Source organism: Lepidothrix coronata, unplaced genomic scaffold, assembly GCF_001604755.1.
Source record: "Lepidothrix coronata isolate B3197 unplaced genomic scaffold, Lepidothrix_coronata-1.0 Scaffold287, whole genome shotgun sequence".
Classification (NCBI taxonomy): Eukaryota; Metazoa; Chordata; class Aves; order Passeriformes; family Pipridae; genus Lepidothrix; species Lepidothrix coronata.
The window spans coordinates 610977-627453 of record NW_016690467.1 but is presented as its reverse complement, the minus strand read 5'-3'; the positions used below and the strand labels follow the sequence as shown (position 1 = coordinate 627453).

Below are 16477 nucleotides of genomic sequence, written 5' to 3'. Positions count from 1 at the left end.
CCCCCCCCCCCCCCCCCCCCCCCCCCCCCCGGCTCCCCCCTCCTGTCAGGGAGTTGCAGAGCCAGAAGGGCCCCCCTGAGCCTCCTTTTCTCCAGGTTGAGCCCCCCCCCAGCTCCCTCAGCTGCTCCTGCTGCTCCAGCCCCTTCCCCAGCTCCGTTCCCTTCCCTGCACACGCTCCAGCCCCTCAACGTCCTTCCTAAATTGAGGGGCCCAGAACTGGACACAGCACTCGAGGTGTGGCCTCACCAGTGCCCAGTCCTGGGGCAGAATCACTTCCCTGGTCCTGCTGCCACACTGTTCCTGATACATTCCAAGCACTGCTTGATGAGCTTTAGCTGGAAGGCCACTTGGTAGGCACAGGGAAGTCACCATGGAGCTGATGGCTGGACACAGCACAGCTCAGGCACAAACATGTCCTAAACCTGCTGAGATTCCAAGTCTCACACCCTTCTCCCAAAAGAAGCAGCACAACCCACCAGGTATTTTCCAAGGGGAAGGATGTGCACAAGGCAATCCCATTTATCACAGAATTGTTAATGGTTTGGGTGGGAAGGGACCTTTAGAGGTCACTTAGTCCAACCCCACTGCAATGAGCAGGGACACCTTCCCCTATTCTAGGTTGCTCCAGCCTGGCCTTGGACACTTCCAGGGATCCAGGGGCAGCCACTACTTCTCTGCTCAACCTGGGACAGTGTTTTATCACCCTCACAGCCAGGAATTCCTTCCCAATATTCCATCTATCCCTGCCCTCTGGCACTGGGAAGCCACTCCCCCTTGGCCTGTCCTTCCATCCCTTGTCCCAAGTCCCTCTCCAGCTCTCCTGGAGCCCCTTTAGGCCCTGCAAGGGGCTCTCAGCTCTCCCTGGAGCCTTCTCTTCTCCAGGGGAACTCCCCCAGCTCTCCCAGGCCTGTGTCCACGGCAGACACGCTCCAGTCCTGGGAGCACCTCCATGGTCCTCCTACCTTTTATCCCACTGGACAAGCGGTCACATCCCACAGGGATGAGGCAGCAGGGCAGGCTCCCCTTTGGCTCTTACCTCCACCGTGTTGACTCTGATTTCAGCGTTGTCCTTCTCAGCTTTGAGCTCCAGCTCCACGTTCAGGAGGGCAATTTTGGGGGACTGGTACTTCTTGGGCTGCATCTCAAACCCAGCGTAGGAGAAGGTCTTCTTGAAGGCGACTCCGGCCACCAGCTGCGAGTCCTTGAAGGCAGGGATTTGTGTCAGGCTCAGCCTCCCAAGGTTCTCTCCACAGGGTTAACAACTCCCACAGGAGACTCCCTGCTTCCAGAGGCCTCATTTACAAAGCCTTCCCAACACTGTCTCCTTTGATTAACCCACTTTTTAGAGGGAAGAAGCAGCAGGGGTTTCTCTCTGCTCACAAAAAGCAGCTTCAATGGCTTCCTCTCCACCCCTCAAGACCCCACAGCCAAAAACGCTGCACACACAACCTGAAGATCAAGGCATGAAGCCATCAGTTCTCTCCCTGATCTCTTTCCCATTCCTGCCCTTTGAACATGGATACTTCTAATCCACACTCTGGGCTGGTTCTTTTTGCTCTGGTTTGTTTTTCCAAGCTCTGTCACCGCCTCTGGGATTTTTCTGCCAGCAGGACAGCCCTGCCCAACCTGGAGTGATCTCTTTGACTCCATGGCTGGGAGAGAAATCAGGATCTAACTTTCCTACTCCACAGCCAGGAACAACTCCCTGCCATGTATCCAGGTGCAATCCCATACAGGACAGGTATTCCAGCACTGTGGCACAAACCACACATCCCACCCATCCTGCCCACCACTGGGTCAGCTCCTTCATGAGGTTTTCCTTGCATTTTTCCCAACCCAGTAATCCTACATACAACCAGGATTTTTGGATCCAGAAGTAAAAAAAAAAAAACTTCCCACCAAAAAAAACCCCAAAACCCTTGAATATTTCACTATTTGAAAAATATAAAGGGAATTTAGGGTTTACATTAATTTGTATCAGTAACATTTGCTGCAAAAGAGGTAAGAGTGTACTTGGCTCAAAACCCAGATTCTCTACCTATGGAAAAGAAATCCAGTCCTGTCTCCTAACCTTTTTCCTCACACAAGCACCTTTGTTTCACTTTGGGAATTCCCAAACAGGCATTATCAAGCCAGGCTGCATTTCTGCTCGAGCCAAGTGATTCCTGTCTCCCATCCCTTCAGGACAGGCTCTGACAGAACTTACTTCCAAAGCTCCTCCTTGCACCTTCTTTATTCCAATCATTTTGAGCTGTAACAAGTCATCCAACATCATGACAGCATCTACAACCATCTTGGAGAAGAACTCCTTGCTCTGGGAGATCAGTTTGGAGCTCAGGGCTGTGGCTGCACACTTCTCCAGGAGGCTCCTCTGCTCACTGCAAAGAGGAAGAACAAGGGCTTGTCACTTGATAAATCTTTTCCCAAGCCTAAAGCACTGTTTGGCTTCATTAATCAGAGAATTATTTCAGTTGGAAAAGATCTTTAGGATCATTTAGTCCAGCACTGCCAAGGCCACCACTGACCCATGTCCCCAAGGGCCACATCTACAGGGATTTTAAATCCCTCCAGGGATGGGGATCCACCACTGCCCTGGGCAGCTGTGCCAGGGCTGGACAACCCTTTCCAGAAAGGAATTTTCCCAATATCTAACTTAAACTTCTTCTGGTGCAATTTAAGGTCATTTCCTCTCCTCCTGTCCCTTGTTCCCTGGGAGCAGAACCCGACCCCCCTGACTCCAACCTCCTTCCAGGGAATTTTAGGGATCCAGAAGGTTCTCCCTGAGCCTCCTTTTCTCCAGGCTGAGCCTCCCCAGCTCCCTCAGCTGCTCCCTCCAGCCCCCTCCCAGCTCCACTCCCTTCCCTGCAAAAGCTCCAGCTCTTGGCACGAGGGGTCCCAAATCCTGTCTTATAGAGGCAAAGATCAGCTCCCTCCTGTCAAGGGGGAGAACGAGGCACACACACAAATCCCAAAATCCCAGTCTCCCTTTTAGACCCTGAGCATCAGCCCAGGTTGATTGGCTTTTGGACACCTAAAACCAGGAAAACAGCAGGTCCTTTCCCTCATCCAAAGGCAGGAAGTTGTTCCTAAAACCCTCTAAAGGCAGCACATTCTCTCAAGTATTAACTCAGGTTAATTATGTGTAACCCAGTGGGTGATATAAGAGACACCAGGGAAATACGGATCCAACTGCAGGATCTCTCCCTCCAGCTCCTGCTGCCCATGGGAACTGCTGTATTTCCCATCCCAGGACAGCATTTGGCTTATTTTTTTCAGCATTTTTTCACCATCTGGACAACTCATTTTGGTTTATTTGAGGTGGTTATTCAGTTGTAACACTTCAGGTTTACTCCAGGTATTAGCAAGGTCACGTAGACAAGAACTTAAAATCCAGGAAGAAAACGAACTCCAGTATTCTCACCTCAGCTGAAGGGGTCCTTTCCTTACTGCTATGAACTCTCTACCTTCCACTGGGCAACAGCTAAAAAGGGATCTGATCCTCAAGGAATTGTTGAGATTTAACACTGGCACCGACTGCAGCAAGAGCTGCAAGTCTCCTCTGCTGCAAAAAAGAAATCAGGCCACTTATTTTAGTGCCCAGCTCCCTCCCTGTGCACTGGAAGACACTGCCCTAATTATTGCCTGCAGCCAAGTGAGAGCAAGGCATCGCTCCCAGAGGAGCAGGAAATTCCAAATAATTTGGGAATAACCCCAGTGTGGGGCTGAAGCTGTTCACTCCGACCTCGAGGCCTCAGCCAGAGGCACAGGAGAATTCAGGAACACCCTCACACCAGCTCAGCTGAAGCCCAGGAACACAACCAGCTCATCTCCATGGAAAACTTACTCTTTATCTTCCTTCTTCACGGAAACAGCGATGTCTTTGATCTTGTTCACAGCCTGCCAAGACACGGGGCAACAGCTGGATTAATGATTTATGCTCCTGAACTCATCACATCTCCAATTTTTCCCTTTGTATTTTAAGATAATCTTTTATTCCCTTGCTTCAACATCACTGAAGTTTCAAGCATTGAAGCTACTCCACCCCTTCCAGTGCAGTAATTCCAAGAAACACAGCAATTCAAGAGGAGTGGGAAGAGACTCTGCTGTTTTCTGGGAAAACACAGGGCTTTTGAGGGATTGCACCTGCAAAAAGTCAGTTTAAGGGGACCAAGAGGCTTGATGAGAGGCAAGGTTTACTAAGGACCAGCAGAGATCAGGAGAACAGCAAGGGAATTTTCCTCATTAACCGTTCATCCTTGGAAAAAGAACACAAAGGGAAAGAGAGCACCCCAGAGGGAGCGACTGGTAACAACAGCTCCCTGACAGCAGAAAGGCAGCTCGTGTTGGCAGGAAGACACCAGGAGATCATCAATGACACTCCCCATGCCCATTTAGCATTCAGTTTTCCCAAGCCCAAAGCACTGTTTGGCTTCATTAATCAGAGAATTGTTTTGGTTGGAAAAGATCTTTAGGATCATTTAGTCCAGCACTGCCAAGGCCACCACTGACCCATGTCCCCAAGGGCCACATCCACAGGGATTTGAAATCCCTCCAGGGATAGGGATCCACCACTGCCCTGGGCAGCTGTGCCAGGGCTGGACAACCCTTTCCAGGAAGGAATTTTCCCCAATATCCAACTTAAACTTCTTCTGGTGCAATTTAAGGCCATTCCCTCTCCTCCTGTCCCTTGTTCCCTGGGAGCAGAGCCCGACCCCCTCCCCGGCTCCCCCCTCCTGTCAGGGAGTTGCAGAGGCAGAAGGTCCCCCCTGAGCCTCTGTGGCACAGAACTCCTGTCCCCAGGTGCTCTGCAGGCTCACCAGCTGCGTGGCCGTGCGGAAGGCACGGATGATGATCTGGGGATGGAGCCCTTCCTCCACGTAGGGCTTCACCTGCTTCAGGAACTCGGCTGCCAGCAGAGTCACGGAGGTGGTGCCGTCACCAACCTGCGAGGAGAGGGAACAGTGTCACCCACAGGCTGTGACAGCAGCTGCAAAACCACGGAGGGCTGCCAGGGATATCAAGATTTCAGGGTTTTCTCTGCTTGTGGATTTGTGGGCAGATTCCTTAGTGGTTCATTGAATCATGGAATGGTTTGGGTTGGAAGAGATATTAAAGTTCACCTTGTTCCACACCCTGCCGTGGGCAGGGACACCTTCCACTAGACCAGGGGCGTCCAACCTGGCCTTGGACACTTCCAGGGATCCAGGGGCAGCCACAGCTTCTCTGGGCAACCTGGGACACGGCCTCAACACCCTCACAGACAGGAATTCCTTCCAAATATCCCACTCAAATCTCCTCTCCTTCAGCTTAATCCATTCCCTGTGTGCTGTCCCTCCATCCCTTGTCCCCAGTCCCTCTCCAGCTCTCCTGGAGCCCCTTCAGGCCCTGCCAGGGGCTCTCAGCTCTCCCTGGAGCCTTCTCTTCTCCAGGGGAACCCCCCCAGCTCTCCCAGCCTGGCTCCAGAGCAGAGGGGCTCCAGCCCTGGCAGCAGCTCCGGGGCCTCCTCTGGACTCTCTCCAGCAGCTCCACGTCCTTGTGCTGTTGTTCCCAGGGCTGGAGCAGCTCTGCAGGGGGGTCTCAGCTGAGAGAGGGGCAGAGGGGCAGAATCCCCCCCTGCCCTGCTGCCCACGCTGGGGGATCAGGGCACATGGGGGAGTCTGGGCTGGGGCATCTCCAGCCTCTCACCCACCAACACCCCCAAGTCTTTCTTGGCTCTCAATCACTTCATCCCCAGCCTGGATTGACACCAGGGATTGCCCCAGCCCAGATGCAGCACCAGCACTTGTTCTTAGACTAAGAAGAGCTGGGTTTAGACTGCATCCCACTTGAGGTGAACTCCCATTTCCCAGTCTCCTCTCCTCATAAAACACGAACTTCATCTTTGAAGTTCCCAAACCACCCATCAGATCCGGGCAAAAGAGCTCAAAACATTCAAAAGTTATCCCAAAAGAGAGGGGATCAGGAGAGAAACCAGGATAAATCCCAGCACTCCATGAGCAATTCCCAAAGCCCGCAGGCTCCCGAGCACAGCCAGGCTCCCATCCCACCTCTGCATCCTGGGATTTGGCGATGTCCACCAAGGTCTTGGCGGCGGGATGGACGACGTCCAGGAGCTTCAGGATGGTGGCACCATCGTTGGAGATCGTGGCTTTGCCTGGGATTGATGGAAAAAAGGAAGTGAAGCTTCACCACCAGGATAAAGCCCTCAGCCCTGTGTCTCAGGGGGTCTCAGCAGGTTCCTCTGTTCCATCTCCATAATGTCTCCTCAGCCCATTTTTGGAGCAGATTCAGGTTCAGAGTGTGAAACAACTCCCCACACCAACTAAGAGGGGCTTAGATTTCTCTCTTATTTCTCAGCAGCCTCCCCAGACAGATAAAAACATATTCTGGCCTGACAATCACGTGAAACAAGTCTAGAAATCATACCAGTTATTAGATAAATTTAAATCCAATTACCCTTTTTAATTTCATTATTACAGTTCCTACTTGTTAATAACTATTTAAAGACAATAGTAAAACTTTCCACCCCACCCTTGAGTAAACAAAAATAACACACAATAATTAGTTTGGTGACTTCATACAAGTCTTTTCAGAGCGAGTATGAGTCTCACCCCTAAATCACACTCCAAAAAAAGATTAAAAATCAACCCAGTAACACCCACTGAGCTCTCAATGAGCCTCACTTAAAACATAAATAAATAGAGATGGCCACAAATACCTGAAGGCCAGGTTCAAGACACCCTGTTTTTCCTTTCTGACATGGATTTTCTCATATCCGGTCCCACTAACTCTGGATTTACCCAATCTCACCCCAGGGCCTCCTCATTCTAACAGCCAAGAATTCCTTTCCAAGATTCCACTCAAATCTCCCCTTCTTCAGCTTAATCCATTCCCTGTGTCCTGTCCTTCCATCCCTTGTCCCCAGTCCCTCTCCAGCTCTCCTGGAGCCCCTTTAGGCCCTGCCAGGGGCTCTCAGCTCTCCCTGGAGCCTTCTCTTCTCCAGGGGAACCCCCCCAGCTCTCCCAGCCTGGCTCCAGAGCAGAGGGGTTCCAGCTCCTTGGAGCATCAGAAACAGAGCTTTGAGGAACATGAAGACAATTCTGAACATCTGCAATTGCGATGGAAGGTCTGGAATTGTGCTGGAAGGTCTCCCTGGAGCCTTCCCTTCTCCAGAGCCCCAGCTTTGCACGCAGCAAACAGGGAATCCCTCAGGTTGGTCTGACAATTATCCTTCATTCCACAGCAAAAGTCACCGTGTTAAAGTGACACCGAGACAGAAACTGAACCTCTGCTGGGAGAATCAAGTTTAGTACGAGGTCAAGAAGCTGAAACTTTCATATATGCAAATGCTGGGGCTAATTGATAAGAGGATATGAGCAAACAGGCTGCTCTGGGAGGTGATTCCCAGGTCCCTTTCCCACATCCTTACCCCGGTCATCCACGATGAGCTTGTCCATGCCCCGCGGCCCCAGCGTGGTGCGCACGGCCTCGGCGATCACCTGGCAGGCATTGATGTTGCTGACCAGCTGGGGGATTCCCTGGGAGGTGTCCGTGCCCTCCTTCAGCAGGATAACCGGAGTGGGCTGAGGAGAGAACCCGCGGCAGAGCCGTCACTCCCATCCCAAGGACCCGGAGCAACCTCCTCACACAGCCCACAGCTCATCCAGGACCAAGAGCAAACCCTACAGACTCCTTAAGAGTTCCTCTGCTTTCCCCTTCCCACTGTGTTGGGAATTCACCCAACTGCTTCCACTCTGGGACTGCAGAGTAACTGTCCCAAAAATAAGGGGGGGGGGGTTGGTGGTGGTGTGCTCAGTGAGGTTCTGATTCTGATGGCGGAGTTGGAGAAGACAGAACATGGAATTATTACTGAGACAGCAAGGAACTGAACAAATTTAGGTGGTGGAAAGGGGTTCACCTGGAGAAGAAAAGGCTCCAGGGAGACCTGGGAGCCCCTTGCAGGGCCTAAAGGGGCTCCGGAAGAGCTGGAGAGGGACTGGGGACAAGGGATGGAAGGACAGGACACAGGGAATGGCTTCTCAGTGACAGAGGGCAGGGATAGATGGGATATTGGGAAGGAATTCCTGACTGTGAGGGTGTTGAGGCCCTGGCCCAGGTTGGGCAAAGAAGCTGTGGCTGTCCCTGGATCCCTGGAAGTGTCCAAGGCCAGGTTGGATGGGGCTTGGAGCAACCTGGGCTGGCGGAAGGTGTCCCTGCCCATGGCAGGGGGTGGAAGTAAATGGTCTTTAAGGTCCCTTCCAATCCAAACTATTCCATGAGCGATGCAACTGTCTCACAGACAGAGCCCAGACAAAGACTGAACAGAGCCAAAATTGGGGAGGCACCAGTTTGGAACAGAGAGGGAAAGTAAAGCATGGCTGTGACAAGAATAAAAACCACAAGGAGCTACAGGAAAGGGTCCTTAAGATGGATCTGGAGGGACTCAGTGATCCCTTAAGAGAGTCTGGAGCACCCCTCTGATGAGGAGAGATGGACTTGGTTAGTCTGGAGAAGGCTGAAAGGGGACCTCATTAATCCATATAAATATCTCCAAGGGGTGTCAGAGGATGGTCCCAGACTCGTTTTGGTGGTGCCCAGCAACAGAACATAAACTAAAACACATCAAGTTCCACCTTAACATGAGGAAGAACTTTCCATGGAGGTGGCAGAGCCCTGGAACAGCTGCCCAGGGAGGGTGTGGAGTCTCCCCCTCTGGAGACATCCCAAACCCACGTGGATGAGTTCCTGGGTCACCTGCTCCAGGTGACCCTGCCTGGGCAGTGGGGTTGGACTGGGGGGTTTCTGGAAGACCCTTCCAATCCTATTCTGCAATCCCTAAATCCCGGGGAAGGCTTTGTGGACGGAAAAGCACGGAGCTCTTCCACACCCGCCCGAGCAGCGATCTCAATGGAAAAAAGGAACTGCTTATCCCCGGGAGAAACGAAGGGAGCGGCACAAAAACCGAAGGGACTCGGGGCCGGAGGGGAGGGTGCGGGACGGAGCTGCGGGATCAGCCCCGCCAGGACAGCCCTGGACCCGGCGGGAAGCGCCGCCGTCCCGCCCCATCCCATCCCGGCTACCCCAGGCCTGCGCGGCGGGGCGGCCCCATCGCCGCGCCCCATCGCGCCGCAGCCGCTCGGGACGCGTTCCCCGGAGGGCAGCGGGGGCCCCGCGGGTTGTTCCTGGCGGGAATGCCCGTGGATGGCGCTGGATGGCGCTGGATGGCACGGGAGGATCACTCACCATCATCGCGGCGGCCGCTGCGCTGCCCCCACCCCACAATGCACCGCGCACGCCCAGAACCTTCCCGGGGGCGGGGCCTCTGGATCACTATTTGGCAGCGGGGAAGAGTGAGAGGGCAACGTTGCAAAGACTGAAGGCTCACTATTTAGCAGCGCGCGCTGAGGTGACAGCGCGCTGCCCGCGCCGGCTCGTGGTTGATCGATGGCCGTGTGGACCAATAGAAACGAGGCGAGCGGCGGGTTCCGCCAATGGCGGGCACGGGGCGGGGCGGTGGGCGGGGCGCGGCGCAGCCATGCTGCCCTGGCTCTGGCTCTGGCTCTGGCTCTGGCTCTGCGGCTGCTGCGGGACGGCCCGCGGTGAGTGAGGGGGGCACGGCACGGGCCCCGCACGGCACCGACCCCCCGACCCCGCGTCCGGACCCGGCCCCCGCACCCCCGGCCGGCCGCCTGCCTGCTCGGTGCTCCGCGATCCCCGTGTATTTCCACTCCCCGCATGCCGGCCCCGTTGCGATTCACTGGCTGGACCCGTGGAGGGATGCGGGGGCATTTCCCCTCGCTGCGCCCCGACCTAATTGCGTTTCTTCTCCTGCATCCCGGTCTGAGTGCGTTTCCCCTCCTGCATCCCGGCCTGGGTGTATTTCCCCTCCTGCATCCCGATCTGGGGGCAATTCCCCTCCTGCATCCCGATCTGGGGGCAATTCCCCTCCTGCACCTCAATCCCGGTGCAGTTCTTCTCCTGCCCCCCAATTCAGGTGCATCTCCCCTCCTGTGTCCCGTTCCAGGTGCATTTCCCTCGGTGCACCCCGACCTAATTGCTTTTCCCCATCCAGCACCCCAATCCAGCTGCATTCCCCCTTGGTGCACCCTGAGCCCGTTGCATTTCCCCTCCTGAATCCCAATCCAGGTGCACATCCCTTCGCTGCATTTTCCTCTTCCCCTTGTACACCCCAGTCCACCCCAATCCCAGTGCCCTTCCCCTCCCTCCCTTCTTAGCTCCTGAGAACTGTTGTATCTCCCCTTGGAGCATCCCAAAACCCGACATTTTGGGTCCCGGGCCCATCCAGGACCCAACATCCCAAAGGGTGTGTTCCCTCCCCCGTGGTTCAGGAGCGATAAGTGAGAATTCTCCCATTTTTTCAGGGATTTTCCCTGCGGTTTTCCTTGCCTCTCACCTCTCTCCATTCACCCCCAGGTCTACGCATCCATGAATACTTGTACTTCCAAGTGCTCAGTCCCGGGGACATCCGTTACATCTTCACTGCCACTCCAGCCAAGGATTTTGGTGGCGTGTTTGTAAGTATTTAAAACTCAATTTGTCACTCTGGCTCCCTCCATCCCAATATTTCTCCTTTGTGGGACTCAGTGATTTGGATTTTTGATAAAAATAGAGCTAATTGCTCTTCCATGAGCATCCTTGGCCTCAGCAGGCTTCCAGAGGCAGGGATTGGGCTGGCTGTGTGGCACTTGGAATGGGGCACCTGGAAGCTCAGAATCTCCCCAGATGAGCAGGATATGGGACATTGAAGGGCTGAAACGTGTCCAGGGAAGGGAAGGGAGCTGGGGAGGGATCTGGAACACCAGGAGAGGCTGAGGGAGCTGGGGGGGTTCAGCCTGGAGAAAAGGAGGCTCAGGGGGGACCTTCTGGCTCTGCAACTCCCTGACAGGAGGAGGGAGCCGGGGGGGGGTTCAGGCTCTGCTCCCAGGGAACAAGAGGAAAAATGACCTCAAGTTTTGCCAGGGGAGGTTCAGGTTGGATATTGGGAAAATTCCTTCCTGGAAAGGGTTGTCCAGCCCTGGCACAGCTGCCCAGGGCAGTGGTGGAGTCCCCATCCCTGGGGGGATTTCAAATCCCTGTGGATGTGGCACTTGGGGACAGGGGTTAGTGGTGGCCTTGGCAGTGCTGGGCAGTGCAGGGACAGCTGGATTGGGGCTGGGAATGGGAAGCAGCTCCGATGCCTCATCCCTGCCTGTTTCCCTCTCAAAGAACACAAGGTACGACCAGATCCACCTGGTCCCGGCGGATCCTCCGGAGGCCTGTGGGGAGCTGAACAATGGGGTCTTCATCCAGGACCAGATCGCCTTGGTGGAGAGGGGGTACGTCTGGCATCACAGGGCTTTTAGGGGGACCCTTTGGGCAGGAGGGGAGATGCCCATGGCACTGTCACAGTGCCATGGCCACATCTTCCCTTCACCTCCAGCTTCTTCTCCACGTGGGTAAATGAGGAAAACACGAGGGTGTTCCTACCCCAGAGCACTTCATCTTGTGTCTGTTAGCCTCTGCTATGGTGGAAAAAAAACCATCTGGGTTCACACTGAGAGAGGTTTAGATGGGATATTGGGAAGAAATTCCTCCCTGGGAGGGTGGGGTGGCCCTGGCACAGGTTGCCCAGAGAAGCTGTGGCTGCCCCATCCCTGGAAGTGTCCAAGGCCAAGTGGGACAGGGCTCAGAGCAACCTGAGACAGTGGAAGGTGTCCCTGCCCATGGCAGGGGGTTTGGAACTGTATAATCTTCCAAGTCCCTTCCAACCCAAACCATTCCATGATTCTGTGATTCTATTTTATTTTTCCTTAGCAGTGTGGGTGGCTTGTGCCTAAAATAGAGACTCGGAGGAGCGCGGTTGGGGCGAGGCGCGCGATCGGAGAGACAATCCCTGGGCTGGGTGTCTCCAGGCAAGGCCCTGGCACTTCCAGGCTTTGCACCTACCTGCGGGCACCGAAATTTTGTCCCTCTGTGCCCCAGGGGCTGCTCGTTCCTGTCCAAGACCCGAGTGATCCAGGAGCACGGCGGGCTGGCCGTGATCATCGCCGACAACGCCTACGACAACGACAGCTTCTACATCGAGATGGTGCAGGACAGCTCCCGGCGCACAGCCGACATTCCTGCGCTCTTCCTGCTGGGCAGGGACGGGTGGGTGCCCTGGCACATCTCCCCAAGGGTGGGACAGCTCATGGGAAGGGCAAAGCGATGCCTTGTCCCCACAAAACGGGGTCCCAGCGATCAGCGTGTCCCTCCTGGGCTTTGCAGGACAGATTTGGAGTGGATTCAGTCATGATTAATCCACAGTTGGAGCTTTATGGCTGAGTTGGAGCTGTATGGTTCCAGTCGTGGTTTATGCTCAAGGCTGGGCTTCAAGTCTCCCAAATCCAGCGGCTCTGGAACACCTGTCACCTCTTTATCCTTCCAGGTACATGATCAGGCGCTCCCTGGAGCAGCACGGGCTCCCCTGGGCCGTCATCTCCATCCCCGTCAACGTCACCAGCATCCCCACCTACGAGATGATGCAGCCCCCCTGGACCTTCTGGTAGCAGCAGGAGGCTGTGGCGGATCGTGGGCTTCCCAGTGGATCCCAGGAGTTTCCCCTAAGCACCAGGTTTGGAGTCCCAACGTCTTCCAGAGATCCCACTGGATTCGGCAACGGGGAGATCTTCCTGCTGGCCAAGTGCCAGGTGGGATCGGAGAGCACCCTTTGCTGTGACTTTGTGGGAGGGAGGTGATGGCCCAGAGCAGGCCAGCGCTTCCCAGGAAACATTTGAACTTGTGCTGCTGATTTGGTGGGATGCAGGACTGGCAGGGATGGGAGGGAGAGCGACACAGGCTTGGTCTGGACCAGCAGGGCTCGCCCCATGTCTGTATATTTTTGTCTGAACTAATGAAGTCTGAATGTTTTAGAGAAAGGGAAGTTTCTCCTTTTTTCTTTCAGCAGTCAGGGGATGAAGGGATAAATCTCATCCCCTAATATTTTTCCTAGTAAAATTCCCAAGGCGCCTCCTGCAGCTGGGACAGTGCTCAGGCCAGACCCCAGACATGGGGTGAAGCAGCAGCACAGCAGAGCCTCCAGCACTTGTCCCCAAGGTGTGTGTCCCTGGTCACAAATCCAGAGCCCACACTCCCACAGGTGCCTACTCCCTCATCCCCAGACCTGTGTCCCCACAGGACCAGCCCCTGGGTCACCCACCACGCTCCAGTTTACCAGTACAAACCACAGGGTCCCAGTTCTCACCAGTCTCGGTTTATTACGAACACTGAAGGGGATGCGGCCCCGGGACGGTTGGGGACAAGCAGCGGGGTCAGGGCTGGCGGTGATGGCAGTGTCAGGGGTGTGTCACCCTCAGTCCCACAAGCCAGCTGCCACGGACACAGCGGTGGGAAAACAGCTCCCCAAAATCCATGAGGGGAGGGAATAACCCCGGAGCGCACCCCCAGCCTGCTGCCTGTCCATCGCCGGGAGCCGTGTTGTCCGCAGACAGGGACACTGCAGCACGTGGCGTGGCCTCGTCGGTGGCAGCGTGGGATGGGTGACAAGGGGACATCCACGTGGGGCCACTCGGTGCCAGGACATCTCTGGATGGGGCCACTCAGTGCTGGGATGTCTCCATGTGGGAATTCAGGGTGGGGAAGCGCACAGCAGCTCCCGCTCGGGCACATCCTCGTCCCACTGCCGGACAGAGGGACAGCTCCCAATGTCTTTGGGGTTTTGGATGACACCACGTGTCAGCTCTGGGATGCTGGGATGCTCTGGCCATTCTCCATCCCCAGATGGTCCTGGAATCACTGCTTGGGGCTGTGTTGTTGGAAGGACGGGCTGAGTCAGGAAGGAGGTGCCTGCAGGATCGGCTCTGCTCTCCCCACTGGACTCAGGATCTGAGCCCCCCTCTAAGGTGTCCCTGTCCCTGCAAAATCCCCTCACTGCTCACCAAGGCATGGAATGGAGGATACATAAGGACCTCGGCTCCGTAGTGCGTAGATAGTGCTTATATAGACATTAAATAGTTCCCCTCGTGCACAAACACACACACACACACACACACACACACATTCCCTCATCCCTGCGGGGTGGGAAGGACAAGCTCCTCCGCATCCACGGCCGGCACAGACACGGAGCAGCCTCGCAGGTGGCCACAAGGAGGGGCTGGCTGGACCCTGCTCTCTTCCAGCTTCCTCTGCAAGCACCAGCCAGCCCCTCCGGGAAGCAGGATGTGGCAGAGGGACACCAGCTCACAGCTTGTCCTCACAGGGAGGACGGGGACAGCCTCACGCACACACGCAGGGACAACACGGACAGGCGGGAGCAGGACCTGCCTCCGGCTGCCCCACTCCGGCACCTCCGCCCGGCCGCCCACCCGACCCCACAACACAACCCTGTTCCTTGGATGAAAGCTGCTGCCTCTGGGAGGAACCCCCAGTCCCTTCCCTTCCCGTCCCTTCCCTTCCCTGTCCTCTTGCCAGGATCAAACGTCGGTCATCTCATCCTCCAGCTCGGCATCGTCCGTCTCTCCCTCGCCCTCCTCGTCTTCGTCCGACGTCACGTCGGCGTCGTCGGCTTGCGCCAGGCACTTGGGACACGAGCAGGTAAACAAGTAGTTCTCCCTGGGAAAATGGGAAGGAAGGAGGAAAAAGATGGATGCCATTGAGACAGGCACAAGCCCACACTGCTGCTGGGCAGGGGTCGGGGACAGAGCAGCCAGGAAAGGGGCTAAATGTGTTAAATCCAGAGGAGTCTGGGGGTTCCATCCTGCTGGTTCAGGTGGGGTGAAGGTATTCCAGGTGGGGAGGGGGATTTCTCAGCCCCACGGGGTGATGGGACACGGGGACAGTGACCACCAGCAGGAACCTCTACCCTTGAAGGGCAGAGAAGGAAAAGGAAGGTGGTGGGGGCTGCAAAGGGTCTGCAGGAGCGAACTGCAGAGTGGTGCAGGGAGAGGGGGGAGCCCAAATCCTCAGTCCCCGGGGCTACAATGCATAAGAAGGGAATTCTTATGTAGAATTCACATACAGCCACGCACCAGGGCCCCAGGGTGGGGGTGCTGCCCAGATGGACAGTTTGGGGGTGCAAAGGGGTGTGGAGTCCCCCCCAGGTACCTCCAGGCAGCCCCTACCTGAGTATCTTGTTGCGGCTGTGTCTGCTCCGCTCCCTCTGACAGCAGTCTAAGTAACTGATGCAGATTTCCTGCCAGCAAAGAGAAACAGGTTGGGCTCAGGATGACTTCCCACGACCCCAGAGCAGCACAACTTGTGCCAGGCCCTCTCAGAGTCAGGCAGAAATGGGGTCTGGCAGCCCCTACACGGGACGGGGATCAAATTCCTCTGCTGGGACAACACGGGAGACAGGAGGTATTGAGGGATGTTGGGGACACAGGGATGATGCCAAGGTGTGATGTCACCACCCAGGCCCTGCTGTCTCACCTCTCCTGCTTCGATGTCCTCCAGAGCAGTGAGATGCAGGAGGAAGTTGTTTTCTGGGAAGGATGTCTCGGCATTGGGGATGCAGCTGTGGTTACCTGTGGGCAAGACGGTCTCTTTGCTAAATGCTTAAGTGGCTCCTGGAAACTACATCATATCCGAGTCCATCCAAGCCAGGACTGACCATTCCACAGCTAGGCAAGGGGCCACAGACCCTGGGAGAGCAGCCAGGCTCCAGGGCAGCACCCATCCCATTCCATCCCAAGGCTGGGAAGCACAAACCCCTTTCTCCAGAGGCTTTTAGGAAGAGGTGAACCAGCCTAGCACAGGACATTTCCCTCCTCACTCCTAGTTTTCCTCCCGGTCCTCATGTTACTTACAGCAGCTCTGGAGCACGTAGAGCCCTGATCCCTCGCAGTTGAGGAACTCTCCAGACTCTGCAGCACAGAGAGGTGATGTTAGAGCTTTACACAGACCATTCCAGCTCTTCCACATGGGAGCACAGAGGGATTTGCAGCAACGTGGAATGCACTGTCTTGGTTTTAAGACCCAGCCAGCGCTGCTTTGGGGCCGGGTGTGTGAGTGATTTCTCAAGCACCCTTCCCTCCCCATGGAAGGGGATGGAGGGCAGGAAAGTTTGCATCCCCAGGCTCCCTGTCCTGCCCCTGCATTCCCACAGATCCTCACCCTTCTCGATGTCCTTGTAGAGCTGGTCGATGAAGGCGTCCAGCTCCTCCCGCTGCAGCATCGGCAGATCCAGCGCGTCACACGCGTGCACCCACTGGCTCAGGGAGCTGTGGGGAAGAGAGGGACACTGTTACATCCCACAGTGCTGTCAGGAAACACAGGGACACTGTTACAGTCCCATAGGGCTGTCAGGAAGCACAGGGACACTGTTACAGTCCCACAGTGGTGTCAGGAAGCACAGGGACACTGTTACATCCCACAGTGGTGTCAGGAAGCACAGGGACACTGTTACCTCCCACAGTGGTGTCAGGAAACACAAGGACACTGTTACAGTCCCACAGTGGTGTCAGGAAGCACAGGGACACTG

At 55.6% G+C, this 16477-nt stretch overlaps 3 protein-coding genes across 4 annotated transcripts in view; 1 reads left to right on the top strand and 2 right to left on the bottom strand.

Annotated features, from left to right (window-relative positions):
- CCT7 (chaperonin containing TCP1 subunit 7) overlaps window positions 1-9348 on the bottom strand; it is a 14542-nt gene extending 5194 nt beyond the window's left edge. The window contains exons 1-8 of one of the 2 annotated variants that reach the window (XM_017836884.1): window positions 9244-9348; window positions 7430-7583; window positions 6048-6154; window positions 4818-4943; window positions 3845-3897; window positions 3422-3562; window positions 2207-2378; window positions 1037-1201 (exon numbers count right to left, since the gene is read on the bottom strand). In XM_017836884.1, the coding sequence (XP_017692373.1) occupies window positions 1037-1201; window positions 2207-2378; window positions 3422-3562; window positions 3845-3897; window positions 4818-4943; window positions 6048-6154; window positions 7430-7583; window positions 9244-9249 (924 nt within the window). In that variant the 5' untranslated portion in view covers window positions 9250-9348. The remainder of the gene's footprint in view (window positions 1-1036; window positions 1202-2206; window positions 2379-3421; window positions 3563-3844; window positions 3898-4817; window positions 4944-6047; window positions 6155-7429; window positions 7584-9243) is intronic. The other variant, XM_017836885.1, reaches the window with a different exon arrangement.
- A 166-nt stretch (window positions 9349-9514) lies between these two features.
- On the top strand, window positions 9515-12919 carry PRADC1 (protease associated domain containing 1). Its single transcript, XM_017836890.1, has 5 exons — window positions 9515-9599; window positions 10435-10535; window positions 11227-11336; window positions 11983-12150; window positions 12428-12919. Exons 1-5 carry the CDS (start codon window positions 9536-9538, stop codon window positions 12546-12548), a joined length of 564 nt encoding a protein of 187 aa, XP_017692379.1. The 5' UTR covers window positions 9515-9535; the 3' UTR covers window positions 12549-12919.
- A 320-nt stretch (window positions 12920-13239) lies between these two features.
- Window positions 13240-16477, bottom strand: part of SMYD5 (SMYD family member 5) — a 10613-nt gene continuing 7375 nt past the window's right edge. The window contains exons 2-6 of the mRNA XM_017836880.1: window positions 16111-16217; window positions 15804-15860; window positions 15427-15521; window positions 15120-15190; window positions 13240-14610 (exon numbers count right to left, since the gene is read on the bottom strand). Coding sequence (XP_017692369.1) covers window positions 14472-14610; window positions 15120-15190; window positions 15427-15521; window positions 15804-15860; window positions 16111-16217 — 469 coding nt within the window. The 3' untranslated portion in view covers window positions 13240-14471. The remainder of the gene's footprint in view (window positions 14611-15119; window positions 15191-15426; window positions 15522-15803; window positions 15861-16110; window positions 16218-16477) is intronic.

What these genes read in the sequence shown, in the direction of transcription:
- PRADC1 (XM_017836890.1), top strand. Translation starts at nt 9,536, where the DNA reads ATGCTGCCCTGGCTCTGGCTCTGGCTCTGGCTCTGGCTCTGCGGCTGC. An exon ending in ATCGCCTTGGTGGAGAGGGG is followed by an intron (nt 11,337 to 11,982) that starts GTACGTCTGGCA and finishes TCTGTGCCCCAG; the next exon opens with GGGCTGCTCGTTCCTGTCCA. An exon ending in TTCCTGCTGGGCAGGGACGG is followed by an intron (nt 12,151 to 12,427) that starts GTGGGTGCCCTG and finishes TTATCCTTCCAG; the next exon opens with GTACATGATCAGGCGCTCCC.